A 13,442-nucleotide genomic window follows, 5' to 3' on the forward strand; every position below is an offset into this window, starting at 1 on the left:
AAGCACTTTTTTTTATTTTTTTTTATTTGGGGAGGTTTTGCGTTTATGCTGTTTGCACTAGGGTAAAACTCACGTGTTTTTATATGTTCCTCAAGTTGGTACGATTACGATATGTAACTTGTTTAACTTTTATTTTATTTGATGGCTTTTAAAAAATAAACGTTTCTTAAAATCACTCCATTCCCAGGCTTATAGCGCTTTTATCCTTTGGTCTATGGGGCTGTGTGAGGTGTCATTTTTTCCGCCATGATCTGTACGTTCTATCGACATTAGACATAGACATTTAAAAGGCAAATTAGCGATTGCAGATAGCACCCAGGATCGCGGCGGTTCAGAGTGGGGTCACCGCGCGACCCGTCTCTGAATGCCCCCATCCGCATAAGGACGTACAGTTACACCCTCATGCGGGAAGGGGTTAAAGAATGGAGATAAGATATCCTTCATTCACATGATCAATGAGGGCCCCATCAGTCAACCACCCACTCATCATTTAGTTATCCCCCATCATATGGATAGGGAAAAACTTAAGATAAGGATATCCCTTTAAGCTTGCCATGAACTTTCAGTAGCTGTTGGTTGCCTGCTTTTTTGGCCGACGGCTATTGCTCTCATATTCAATATACAGATGGTTGGTCTGAGCGTGGGCATGTTGTTAGAGGGCAGTATACCTCGGCCAGGTAAATGACTGCGACTGATTGCTCTTGATAACAAAAGATCTGCAATGTTGAACTTTTGCCTAAACATTTCATACACGTAAAATGGCCGTTCTGTTCAGCCAGCTGAAAGGGAATGTCTCATCAAAAAAATTACTTATTGTTTAGATAATGTTTTTATGTTAAAACATATTTTTTAAGAATTTTGGGGACAATTTTCTAATTTTACCATTTTTCTCTCTATATTTTATAAAATAATCCTGAGATCTTGCAGTTTTCATTCTCACCACTGGGGCTAAAACTAAGCAGAGACTTCCTGTTGTGTCTGTGGTGATGAGAGGAGGCTGCAGTAAAGTGATCTATACAGCGTTGCAGTGACATGTGACACCAGTAGATAGAGGAGACTGTAGCAGCTCCCTGTGGAATGACCTCTTCAAAAGTCAGAGCGTGCTCAGTAATGTTTTATAGTCATCTCAAGGGAACAAGGTCTGTCTATTGTCGTCTATGTCCATGAGGCAGGTCCAGTCTCCTGAATGCAGATTTTCTGACTGGTTGTAAAAAACAGACTAAACAGAGGAATTCCGGCCAGTACAGAGAATGACAGCTTAATGTGTCCATTCCCTCTAAGGCTGCATTCACACGTTCAGTGATTTTCCCGATCCGTGATTGTGGTCCGGCAGCAACCTCCGTGATCCGTGCAAAACAGTCCGTTTTGTATCCGTGTCCGTTTTTTTCACGGATCTGTCTTACAGCATTTTAAATGACATTGATTACATCACATCTGTGTTTTTCACGGATGAACACGGATGTCACATCCTTGAAAAACAATGATCTCATTGATTTCTATGGGGAATCCTTTCCGTGCATCCGTTCCGAGTAATGACGTCCTATTTTTTAACAGAACGGATCATGGATCCGTGAAATCACGGAACATCTGAATAGCCCCATAGAAAGCAATGGGCTGTAAAATTGTCCGTGCACACGGATCCGTGAGCACGGACAACTTCCCGGGAACGTGTGGATGCAGCCTAAGTCTGAGGTCCTTTTATAGGTGGCCCAACAAAAGACCAAATAACCAGTGACCGATAAGATCGGTGCTTGTTTGCAGACCTTTAAAAGACCTTGGTTCATTGTATTTGACCACACATCCAATTTAGACAGTGAGTTTGGAAAAATTAAATTGGCCAATGAGTGGCCAATCCCTGGTCCTCCATTACACAAGCCGAATATGGGAATTGCGCATTTCTGGAAATGGGCCGTTAATGTGTACGGCCAATCTGACCCACTATCTCTGCCTTATGCGCACAATAAAAACTTCTGTACATAGGAAATCTCCTGATGTTTGAGCGTAACGCGCCCATTGGCTATGATTAGCGTAACATATGCTTGGCCTGTATCTGCTCTATTCGCTTTATTCTGCAAAAAAAAAAAAAGAAAAGGATCCCGCTGAATGCAATGTGAGCCTTATCCTTAGCCTTATGTGACAAAATACTTAGCTTGTTGGGTGTGTATTCCCTGTGTGTTACAAAGAAGCTAAAACTATGCATGAAACTGTAAACTACAGAGAGGAGGACCTGTCCCCTCAGCTTCCACTTTAAGGTGTTTACATCTAGTAATGTGCGTTATTTGCTTTAAGGTTTGTATGAGGGGTTATGGTTTAACATGAAGCTTTTTTTCCCCCCATATTCCAGACTGTGAACCTGCAGGAGTATGTGATTGGTCCTTTGATGAGAATTGCCTTTTCTGCTGCTTGAGAAGAGAAAAAGTTAAGGTACTGAGTTATCAAATCATTTTTATTTGTGTGCAAACTATTATTATTATTTGTGTGTGCAAACTCCACACTAACATTCTGCAGTGTTCGGTACAATACATGTGGATGACAATGGCATTTTAATAATCCTATTTGTGCGTATAGGAAAAAAATCTGTATGGATTTCAGGCCGTGGCGTTGCAGGAACATAGTAGATTTTCACAGCGAGAATGAAATCTGTGATAAAATCCATATGTATCTGTATAAAGCTCTGCTGGATCTGAACCCGCCCTGAAGGGGTTGTCTCATCGCAGTTGCCGCTCTGTTTTTCAGCAGGCCTCTTGCTTTGGTTTAATTCACTGCCCTATGTTGTCCATATACCCCTCAGACAGCCACGTATATCTAAGAGAAACAGATGCATTGTTTGGCCATATTCACACATATAGCCATATAGGATCCTGAGCAGAGTTGCTGACGTTGCACAGCTAATGTGAATAATGATGCACAGAGAATAATGCACAAGCTGCAGATTATAAAAACATTAAAGAAAACGTTCATTATTACGAAAAATTCTGTAAATACACATGAATCCATTGAACGGGAACGGGCCTACTGGCATGTCCTTATTCAGCGGGCTCATCCGCGTATGCAGACTTTGTCGTAACCATGACCATTTTGTGTGTTTTTTTACGTGTGCAGATCCCCTGACGCATTGGCTGCAGAAATTGAATTTTAGCTTTTGGATTTTTATCTGTAAATTCTCTGAACATCCATGTCAGGTTTAACATCCATGTCAGGTTTACCTTCAGGCAAATCCTGAACATGTGAACGGAGATGTAGAGTATGAAAAAAAAAATACCCCGGATGGATATGTGTTCCCATGAAAATGTTATAGCTAATAAAATGTTGAAGAAAACGATGCTAGATAGAGTCAGAGAAGCAAACAGCGCTCCCCCGCTCATCATAAGGCGTTATGTCATCTATGTAGGCCATTGTGTTACTGTAAATATAAAGGACAGTTGTCACGTGACGCCTCCTTAGTGTAACTAGACACATCACAGCCTCGATTATTACAGTCCTCTTGCTGTCCAAGCTGCTTTACTTGCATCATTCCCTGGTAGCCATGTCTGGCACAGGGTAGACAACAACAGACACTTTAATTGTAATGGTAATTTTTTATTTATATATATATATATATATATATATATATATATATATATATATATATATATATATATATATATATATATATATATATATATATATTTTTATTTTTTTTTTCATCCTTTTACTGCCAGTAATGTATGTATAGAATAGCTTTAAATATCTGTTGCTGCCGATAACAACCAGCCTATTCTTGCCTTCCACGGTATCCTCCTACATCTTCATATCCCCAGTTGAGGGCTCCCGCCTCTGCTTCCAACAGGCCGCTCAGCCAATCGCTGGCCGCATCGTTATTTTGTCTCGGTCATTGATTAGCTTAGTGGGCTGTCTGTCTCAGACGAGCGTGCCTCGGTAGTGGAGGCTGAATCACTCGGCCAGGGACCCGATAATTATGTAGGAGGACACCAAGGGAGCATGGATAGGTAAGAATAGGCAGTTTGTTTGGGCAGCAACATATATAAAGTACAATACCCCTTTAAGATTTTGGTGCAGCACTATTTTGAAGTTGGAGCATGAGGAAGAAACTTCGAGTCAGAGAAGGCCTATGCTTGCGCGATGTGATACCGATCATTCGACGAACTTTTTTTTTTTTTTTGCTCAGACGCACTTTTTCCTATGTAGTGAAGGGCCATGTGAGCGATCTAACCAGGGCTGTGAAGTCGGTAAGCCGCAGCTCTGACTCCTGAATTTTATTAGGACCGACTCAGACTCCTGCTCCTTCATAAATGGCCAGTCATATACCAGGGGAGTTATTTATCACACTGGCTCAGCAGCTTCTCCCTAATGTCCTACATGATCCTGGGGCAATTTGAGGGATGAGGGAATAAGGAACGATATAAAGCAGCTTCTCCTGTGTGTGAAGTGGATGCAGCCAGTCTCCAGCCTCTATGTCCTGAACTACTCACAACTAGACTAGATGGAGCAGGTGGTCTTTTCCTGCTGACAGTCTTCTATGTTTCATCTTTTAAATCTGCGCTAACATAAGGCATGGGTCCAATCATCTTAAAGGACCTTTACTGGAGGAAGGAAGGCCTGTTTGTTACTGTCATCCGTTCCTCTAAATCTAATGAATTCATCATCGACTCATTTAGTCTTGCAAAAGCTGTTCAGGACTGGTATGAGACTGCGTCATACTCCGGAGAATCTAAACACGTAGGCCTGGTTCACGCGTCCGTAGTGCTGTCCTTGGCCACAGGGCTGAAGCTACAGACAGCATTACGGATGTGCACCTATAGCCGTCTGTAGTTGTCCGGACCCATACATAGGTGAATGGTGATCCAGTGATCCATGCTGCAATTGCGGCCAGTTCTTGGACCAACCAGCCAGATCCCTGCCATGGCACAGATCCGTAATACCTACGTAAAAGGCTCTAAACGCATGCCAATCTACTAGATCGGTGCTTGATTACACAGCCACAAGGGCCGAGTAATATGGCCCCTACTGTAGGTCTGCCCACCTTTTTGTCATTTTTTTTTTTTTTTTTTTTTTTTAATCCCACTAAAAAGGATTGAGCAGTTCCGCATCTAGTCAGACCATTAGCTGTAAATGACTTGACTGTTTTCTAACACTTACAGACCATAGTGATGTTTTTAATGTACACTGTATACTGGCCTAACATAGTGCACATACTAAGCCGTCATGTTTCTTCTTCCAGGAGCATTTAGCTGGCTTTCACAAACCAATTAATGAACCTGGCCATGAAAACTTTCTGAAACAAGAGCAAGCAAAGATAATTCGGCTAGAAAGGCAAGCGGAAGAGTTCATCAATGCAGTCTTTTACAAGAAAGGTTTGTGGTGTTTCTGAATAGACATTGTCTCGGGTCTATACATTTGCTTTTATTAGTTTCTGTTCACACTAGCATCATAGCTTTTAATAATAAAAGAGCCGGGCGGCCTTGTTGGATCAGTTTTCAAACTCATTGAGTTCAGTGTCATTACGCTATTTGACAGAACAGCGCTGCGAAAAGCACTAGCCTTGCTGCAAAGGCAGACAAAAACCTCTAAAGCTAATGTGATCAGAGCCGAGATCAACACATTTTTTTTCCCTTTTTACTTAAAGGGGTTGTCCTTTTAAACAAAGTTGCTAAAATCAGATTTGTACTACATAGCTATATGTAATGGGGTATACATGTGCTGCTTTTAAGTGAAGTAACTTACATCTGGAAGGGATTACTTTCTGGTTTCCTCTCTGAACTGTGACCCTTTGGATGCCATACAACAGTGTGCTCACTTTCCCACAATCTCCTTTCTGGCTCTGTGGAGACCAAGTGCCAGTACTTCCTGGAGACTGCAGTTGCACTGAGCATGCCCGACCACCTTAATGATTTGTAATCAAAGGCAGCCTGTTATAAAGCAATGCGGACACAGGGGATTAGTAAGTCTTTAGCTCCCAAACAGAATGGTTTACGAAATTCTTGTACTTGTGAAATACGTTTAATTTCACATAGTGCATCAGTTTAGACCTATTTTTAGTGGCACACCTACTTTAAGGGGGTTATTCACAGGGAAGGTTAAAATGTATAAATTGCTGGGGGAGGGGTTCGGATCCCACTTCTTGCCGCTTAAGCATTTGTGCTGCTCCTGCATTCATAGATCAGTGACAGACGACGGAACACAGTGCTCAGTTGTGTCCTTATACATTGAATACAGCGCACCTCCACCCCATCGTAACTTCTGACTGTGCTCGTACAGGAAGATAATTAGAGGGGGCTTGGATCCCCATAAACCCCACATATCCTGTCTCTTATGATGCAACCCCTTTAAATGATTTATTCAAAAAACACTCTTGGCCAGGCATATAGATCCCGCTCTGCTTAGAGCTTGAATAGCTGAATCAGGCTATTCAAAAGAAATTACAGTAAATTCAATTACTTTATTAATCTGCGAGCTGCAGTAGAAATTATATAGATATGTCCTATTGTTTCTAATTGTCTTGTGCTATAACAAGCAAAATACATTACAAGCCCTATGCAAATCAATAACCTCTTCCACAGGACGATGCAAAATCAATCGCCGTATTAATAGACAATAGGAATATAATAGGCATGGGTGTGCCACATATCCTAATATATTCAATATATTTATAATTCACACCGGGATATACTTACAATAAATATCCATCGGTATGAAAAATAAAGGTGCTCCGGCCTGGGTAAGTCCCATCGACCACCTGGGTGTGTGTTCCTCTACCTCGCCCTCCGTCGCGCGCTTCGCCACGTGCTTCCTGCAGCACTTACTTTTAGCTCCAGCTTTTTTTTCTTCAATTGTGCTGTCAAGCCGTGCATCCATAGTAACCAGTCCATCTTTGATTATGCAGGTTTTCAGCTCGCAGCTGAATTGCCGCTTGAAAGTTAAGTGTTACGAAGCTTTGACAGAACTAACAATATTTGAAAATTATTTTAGATGTTTTTTTGCAGCATTTTGTACAAATTGCCCTACAGTTAAACGGAATCTGTCACCGTGTTTGTGCTGCGCTGCCGAAACTGAGGGCAGCGTGAAGCGATGACACGCTGATATCAGCAGTGCGACTGTTATCTGTGAATATCCTGTCGTTTTTTTGGGTCTAATATTTGCAGCGCAATACAAGCTCTGTGTGAGGCAGGAGTGTGATGTATTCATGAGATGCGGGCACCCCCGGCCCTCCTGCTGCCGACTGACAGCTTTCTTTCTATGCACAGTAATGGGTAGAGAGTGTTGTCATGCAGCGGCGGGTGAGCTGGGGGACTCTGCATCTCATGTCTACTGTCTCACAGCATTCGACTTTTGATCTGAGGTTACGGAAACTACAACAAGAGGGATAGCTCTAAAATCGACAAGTCTGTCGCTACTTTATACTGCCAGTCAGCACAAATAAACACATTCACAGCTTCCCTTTAATCTATAGAACTGTGTGATCAAAAAACTTGACTGTCAAAGTGATTAGTTTTTAAAGGGGTTATCCAGCGAAAATCTTTTTATTTCAAATCAACTGGTTTCATTAAGTAATATAGATTTGTAATTTACTTCTGTTTAAAAATCTCTAGTCTTTCAGTACTTATCAGCTGCTGTATGTCCTGCAGTAAGACCCACCTCTGTCCATGTCAGGAACTGCCCAGAGCAGGAGAGGTTTTCTATGGGATTTGTTGCTGTTGCGGACAGTTGCGGACATGGACAGAGGTGGTGGGAGAGAGCACCGTGTCAGACTGGAAAGAGAGCATTTCCTGCAGGACATACAGCAGCTGAGAAGTACTGAAAGTACTGGATTTTTAAATAGGCGAAAATTGCAAATCTATACAACTTTCTGAAACCAGTTTATTTGAAAGAAAAAGATATTCACTGGAGTATCCCTTTAAGTTTGAATGTTTCACTGAAAGTAATGTGTGTTTTTTGTTTTTGTTTTTTTTTTTACGCCAACCCGATAAATCTAGACAGCCCTAGGATCTCTGATCCTAATATTCCCCTAGTTGCTCGTGAGATCATGCAGCGAATGATTCGACAGTTTGCTGCTGAATATACCTCAAAGAATAGCTCTACTCAGGATTCCAGCCGGCCCAACAGCACAAAGAACCAAAGCTTGCCGAAATCACCCTCCGGACAAGGTTCCCCTCCCCCTGTGACTACCCAGAATCCTGTGCTTAGCAAGCTTCTGATGGCTGACCAAGACTCTCCCTTAGACCTCACTGTCAAGAAGCCCCCTTCAGAAGAGCCCTGTGAGCAAGGTATCTTAATCTTCTTCTTATGCGTTTTTATTTTTATTATTTGGTGGTTTTATTGTTTTGGCTGCTACAAAGCTTTGGTTGCCTGACCGAAATACAGCACTAGAACAATAGAACCGTGTCAGCCGACTGTACTTGCACAGGTATATGACATAAAAAAAAACTTAAGCCCAGATTTATCTAAGGGTGTAAAATATACACTGGTGTAAACTGCCCACATCAACCAATCACAGCTCCTCTTTCTCGTCACCAGAGCTGGAAGCTGAGCTGTGATTGGTTGCTATTGGCAGTTTACTTTGATAAATCTCCCCCTTAGTGTCTAGGTTCTGTAACGCTGGCTTTACACAGGGGACTGGCCACAGTGTGAACGATTAGTTGTACGTGGAATTTCCCTTACCAGCTTTAGCTTTGGCTGTCCAGGCATGATGGGAGTTGTAGTTTTGCAACAGCTGGAGAACCAAGGTTCCCCATCCCTGGTGTATAGGCATCTTAAAGGGTTTATCCAGGATTAAACAAAACATAGCTACTTTCTTAAAAAACAGCACCACACCGGTCTTCAGGTTACGTGTGTTATTACAATTCTTGTAATTGAAACAGAGCTACAAAACTACACCCAAACTGAGGACAAGAGTGGTCCTGTTACTGGAACGAAGCGGCCATGTTTTACCAATCCTGGATCACCCCTTTAGGCCCACACTTAGTGGATTTGATTAAGATTGCTCCCTACATCTTAAATGAGACCTGTAAGGGTGACTTTACACATACCGGATCTGCAGCAGATCTCATGCTGCGGATTAGCAGCGAGATCCGCTGCAGATCCAGTCTCATTCATTTCTATAGATCACATACTCGCAGCGGGATTGACATCCCGCTTTGAGTATGTGCTTTAACCCCCTGTTGCCCGCGGCCCCGCTGCCGAGATCATACATTACCTGCTCTGGTGACGCGGCTGCATGTCAGGCTCCCGGCTCCGGTTCGGTCCAGATGCTTGTAAGGTTCAGCCACACAAGTCGTTAAAAGTTAAAAACGTGAATAATGAAACCTCAATTACCTGGTATTATTTATATGAATTGGATGAGAACCTGGGTAACTGAAAAAAAACCTAAATATATTAAGGAAAGTAGAACAATATAGTATCCAATATATTTAGTAAAAAAATAAGTTTGTTTTTTTTTTTCCCCATGTCAGCTGATTGCCCACCATTGGGAGAGATTATGGATAATTCACATTAAGTAGGCTGATGGTAGGAGGTGTTCACCTTTCTTTGCTTACTTAGTGACTCATTCTTTACTTTCACATGTAATGATGGCAATTACATATCGCAAATAAGGAGAGAAGTAAATGTTGTTTGTCTTTTTCTATTTTAGCAGATGGAGTGCTTGACTTGTCCACTAAAAAGAGTCCTTGTTCTGGTAGCCCGAATTCCTCCATTTCTCCAAGTACCTCAAACACTATAGGGAATGGGTAAGTATCATCGACTCATCACATACTATGTAGTCTTTTAATTGCATTTACAAAATCTTATTCTGTTTCGATACTGAAGTGATTCTACCTTCCATCCTTTATTATTATTATTTTTTTTAAACAATGAAATTCAGTCTATAAATTTTAAGTGTCTTGTTCATGAAATCATATACTCTGTTCCCATTCATTGTATGACCAGTTTTACAACTTTAGATTGTATGGGCTCTTAAGGAAAGCTAATGTGGCTTTGAAATAGTATATTAATGGCTAGGGATTTGTGTATTGCCTAAGCACTTTTTAGTATGTGTAGTTGCATTTTCCATTTTTTTTTTTTTTTTTTTTTTTTTTTTTTTTTTAATTCCTCTTTCTTTTGTGAAGGGATTATGCTGTTTTTAACCATTTTTATCAAATACTTGTGGCTTCATAACTTGTAAATCCAGAAAATCATCCCTGCATTTCCACGATAGCATATTTAGTCTGACTGATCTTTCTATATATTTTTTTTTCCCCTCATAATCCACTCTCAGTTTATAAGGCATTTGTACAGATTTCATAGTTCCAGCTGTATTGGGTTAAATCATTTATTATTCACTAGACTTCAGTAGTACAGTGTTTGGGAGTCAGAAAGTTACACAGCAACTGTGCTGTAAAAGTGGCAGTAGGAAGCATCCATGTGGTATGGTGTTTTTTATTTTAATTTTTTATTTATTTTCTCCAAAATATGTATCTGCATTCCAATATTCAAAATCATGTCTTTATAAATCTATAATCAATCACCATCCAAATCATGCCTTTGTCACCTATCAAATCTGTTCTTTCGAATTGGGAAAAATGGTCTGACACTGTTAACGCTGTAAAACCCGACAAACTTTAGCTAATTTGTTGGGATTTTTGTGCTTTGCTAAAATATAGATTTGTTCAGCGCAAATGATTCTACCACAAAGCACAGATTGTAGCGTAAAATTCTGCTTGTACGGCCATTTTTCTCTCATTTTAATGTTAAAAAGAATTACTGTTTTTAAAGCAGCCAAAGCCATGTTGTCTCCTGACGTGGGCTGTCTTTGTGTATTTTATCTGTATAATGATGTGAGCAGCAGGCACTGTTTTTAAGTGTTTTTTTCTGTTTAAAGTAGATTGCATTATGTACCAAGTGGCTTACTCTTTTATTACTGTACTTGTTTAGTGGTAACGTCACATAAATCACTTGTGTATACACCTTAAAGGGATTGACCACTACCTACCTTATTAATAACTTTAAAAAAAAAAAGTGCTCCTCACAGACTGTTGCGCAAGACCTTTTTGTTTTCTTTTTTCCTTTTTCTACAAGAATTTGTGAACCCAACCAAAGATCCAAGTGACAGCTTTATATATATTTTTTTTTTTGTTGCCCAAAAAAAAAATTTCATTTACTTTCTGTGAACTTTTTATTTTTATTTTATTTTTTTGTTAAACTGACACTGATGCTGAGATATTGTTAGCATACAAAAAAAGTGATGTTACCCAAGCAAGGCCTTCTAATAAAGGAGTGGCCCCATTCACCCATCCCTCCCTACCTGTGCAAGTTCTGCTCACATCAGTTTCCTTCCATCCAATTAGGCGACCTGGGAGACCCAGCCTGCACCGTCCAGATGGACTTCTGCGCAGTGGTGATGGGGTGCCTCCGAGAAGTTTGCTGGATGCAACCAGGGAAACTTATGGCCACTCCACACCTCTAAAAGTGCCATTGGCTCGCTCCTTACAGATTAGTGAGGAATTGCATAGCAGAAAGTTTTCAGCAGCTGCCAGCCATGGTTCGTCTGGACTGCAGAATCAAGGACAACATTTGATCTTATCCAGGGAAGCTTCTTGGGCAAAACCGCACTATGAATTAAATTTTGGCCGTGTGAAATATAGGGGTAATGGAGCACTCAGCAACATCAGTGACCTGCCTATACTCACAGAAAATGCAAACACTTTTCAAAAAAATGTTCCAAACAAACACGAAATCAAAAAGGAATTGGGCCTTTCTTCTCCAGTTGACCTAAAAATTCCGCAGGTCCGCGGCATGGATTTGTCTTGGGAGTCCCGCAGCGGGGATCTTTACAATTACAACTCTTTGGTTATGGGTTCACAAACTGAGAGTGCACTTAGCAAAAAATTAAGGACTATCCTTCCAAAGCAAAATCGAAGGAATTTATTGGATACTACCACTGATTCCTGGAGCTCAGATGTTGAGCAGTCTACCTCTGGACAGCCATATTCCACCTCAGATCAAGAAGGCGACCCCGGTTCTAAACAACCAAGGAAAAAAAGAGGGAGATACAGACAGTATAACAGTGAGATATTGGAGGAAGCGATTGCCGTTGTCATGAACGGCAAAATGAGCGTTTCCAAAGCGCAAAGCATTTACGGGATTCCTCATAGCACACTGGAGTACAAAGTCAAAGAGAGGTTAGGCACGTTAAAAAACCCTCCAAAGAAAAAGCTGAAACTTATGAGGTTGGAAGAACAAGATGTTGCAGTAAAAAGTGAACTGGAACCTCAGGAAGAGGTGGAGGCATCGCCAAGTGCAAATGAATCTAAAGATGAATAGGCATGTTGTAAAGTCCTAAGTTTAGGAAATGAGTTGTAACCAAACTGGGCAAAAAAGCACTTCTGTCTTCTGATGCACAGCACACTTTACACCTGCTTAACTTATTGTGAAACTTATAAGGCAGTTTCCTAACAGACCTCTTACAGGTGCAAACTCTGTGCTCAAAGTCAGGCAGATTTGTCAATTCCTCACGCCCAGTACAACCCTTGAATACTTTATTTGGCCTTTACGCATGCTTTTTATTTTCAATAGCGAATTGTTACCTCAGCAAGAGAACCTATACATGTGAATACGGACTCGTTGCTATTGAGCCTGCATGTATTGCGTTCTTGATGTATATTTTAAATTTTTTGAACACAAGTCCACTTTAAAAAAACAAAACAAAAAACATAAAAAAAAAATTCAGGAGTTACTTAAATATATACTACCAATGTCTAGGGGATAAAAGATTAAAAAAACAAAAACAAAAAGCAGTCTAAAGATATTTAAACAATTCATTTCCTAGAAGTCTGATTTTAAGTGTTTATGCCAAAATGATTATTTCTGAAAAATTGAATGTACCTCACATTTAACTTTTTTGGAGGTTGTTACTTTTTTCGGAGAATGCAAAACAGAAAAGGCTTTAGTTGCGAGTGGCGGTGTGCAAAGAGCACAAAAAACATGGGTATGGTTAGGCCTAGCGGCAGTAACGTTTCTAACCTACAAAATGAAGAGAGTATTACTAGAGCTTTACATTTCTTAAGTTTTAAAGATTCTCCAGAGCAGGGCAGTGTTCGTCCTGTTTAGCCAGGAAGCATGGAGGCATCTGAACAGGTGTGCGTGTGTTTTCAAATTTGAATTTTTTTTATTTTTTTTTTTCTTAGTGAGATTTAAGAAAAAAATTATCTGTATGTGTCGGTACACATATATTTTCATAACACTCCAGCAAAGACCATTGAGAACATTTCATTGCAATCGAAGATGGACTTAATATTCTTCTGTAGGTTTAGATAAATGACATAGTGAACATTTACACTACACTGCTTCCCCTTTACCCCAATCTTGGCTTTACCTGCCATTCTACTTACAGGGAGGATATAGTAGACGCACTACCTTCAATCTATACCAATTGCCAGATCAACACTAAACCTGTGTGGCAATGCAGC

General features: G+C 40.6%; 1 protein-coding gene across 3 annotated transcripts in view; it reads left to right on the plus strand.

Moving 5' to 3' along the window:
- Nucleotides 1–13,442, plus strand: part of LCOR (ligand dependent nuclear receptor corepressor) — a 67,180-nt gene that overhangs the window by 29,267 nt on the left and 24,471 nt on the right. For 2 of the 3 annotated variants that reach the window (XM_069979967.1, XM_069979968.1), the window contains exons 3-6: nucleotides 2,345–2,424; nucleotides 5,222–5,354; nucleotides 7,974–8,264; nucleotides 9,629–9,725. In XM_069979967.1, the coding sequence (XP_069836068.1) occupies nucleotides 2,345–2,424; nucleotides 5,222–5,354; nucleotides 7,974–8,264; nucleotides 9,629–9,725 (601 nt within the window). Of the gene's footprint in view, nucleotides 1–2,344; nucleotides 2,425–5,221; nucleotides 5,355–7,973; nucleotides 8,265–9,628; nucleotides 9,726–11,321; nucleotides 13,142–13,442 lie in introns of those variants that run through there. The other variant, XM_069979969.1, reaches the window with a different exon arrangement.

The sequence above is a fragment of the Dendropsophus ebraccatus genome, chromosome 8 (genome assembly GCF_027789765.1).
Source record: "Dendropsophus ebraccatus isolate aDenEbr1 chromosome 8, aDenEbr1.pat, whole genome shotgun sequence".
Taxonomy (NCBI): domain Eukaryota; kingdom Metazoa; phylum Chordata; class Amphibia; order Anura; family Hylidae; genus Dendropsophus; species Dendropsophus ebraccatus.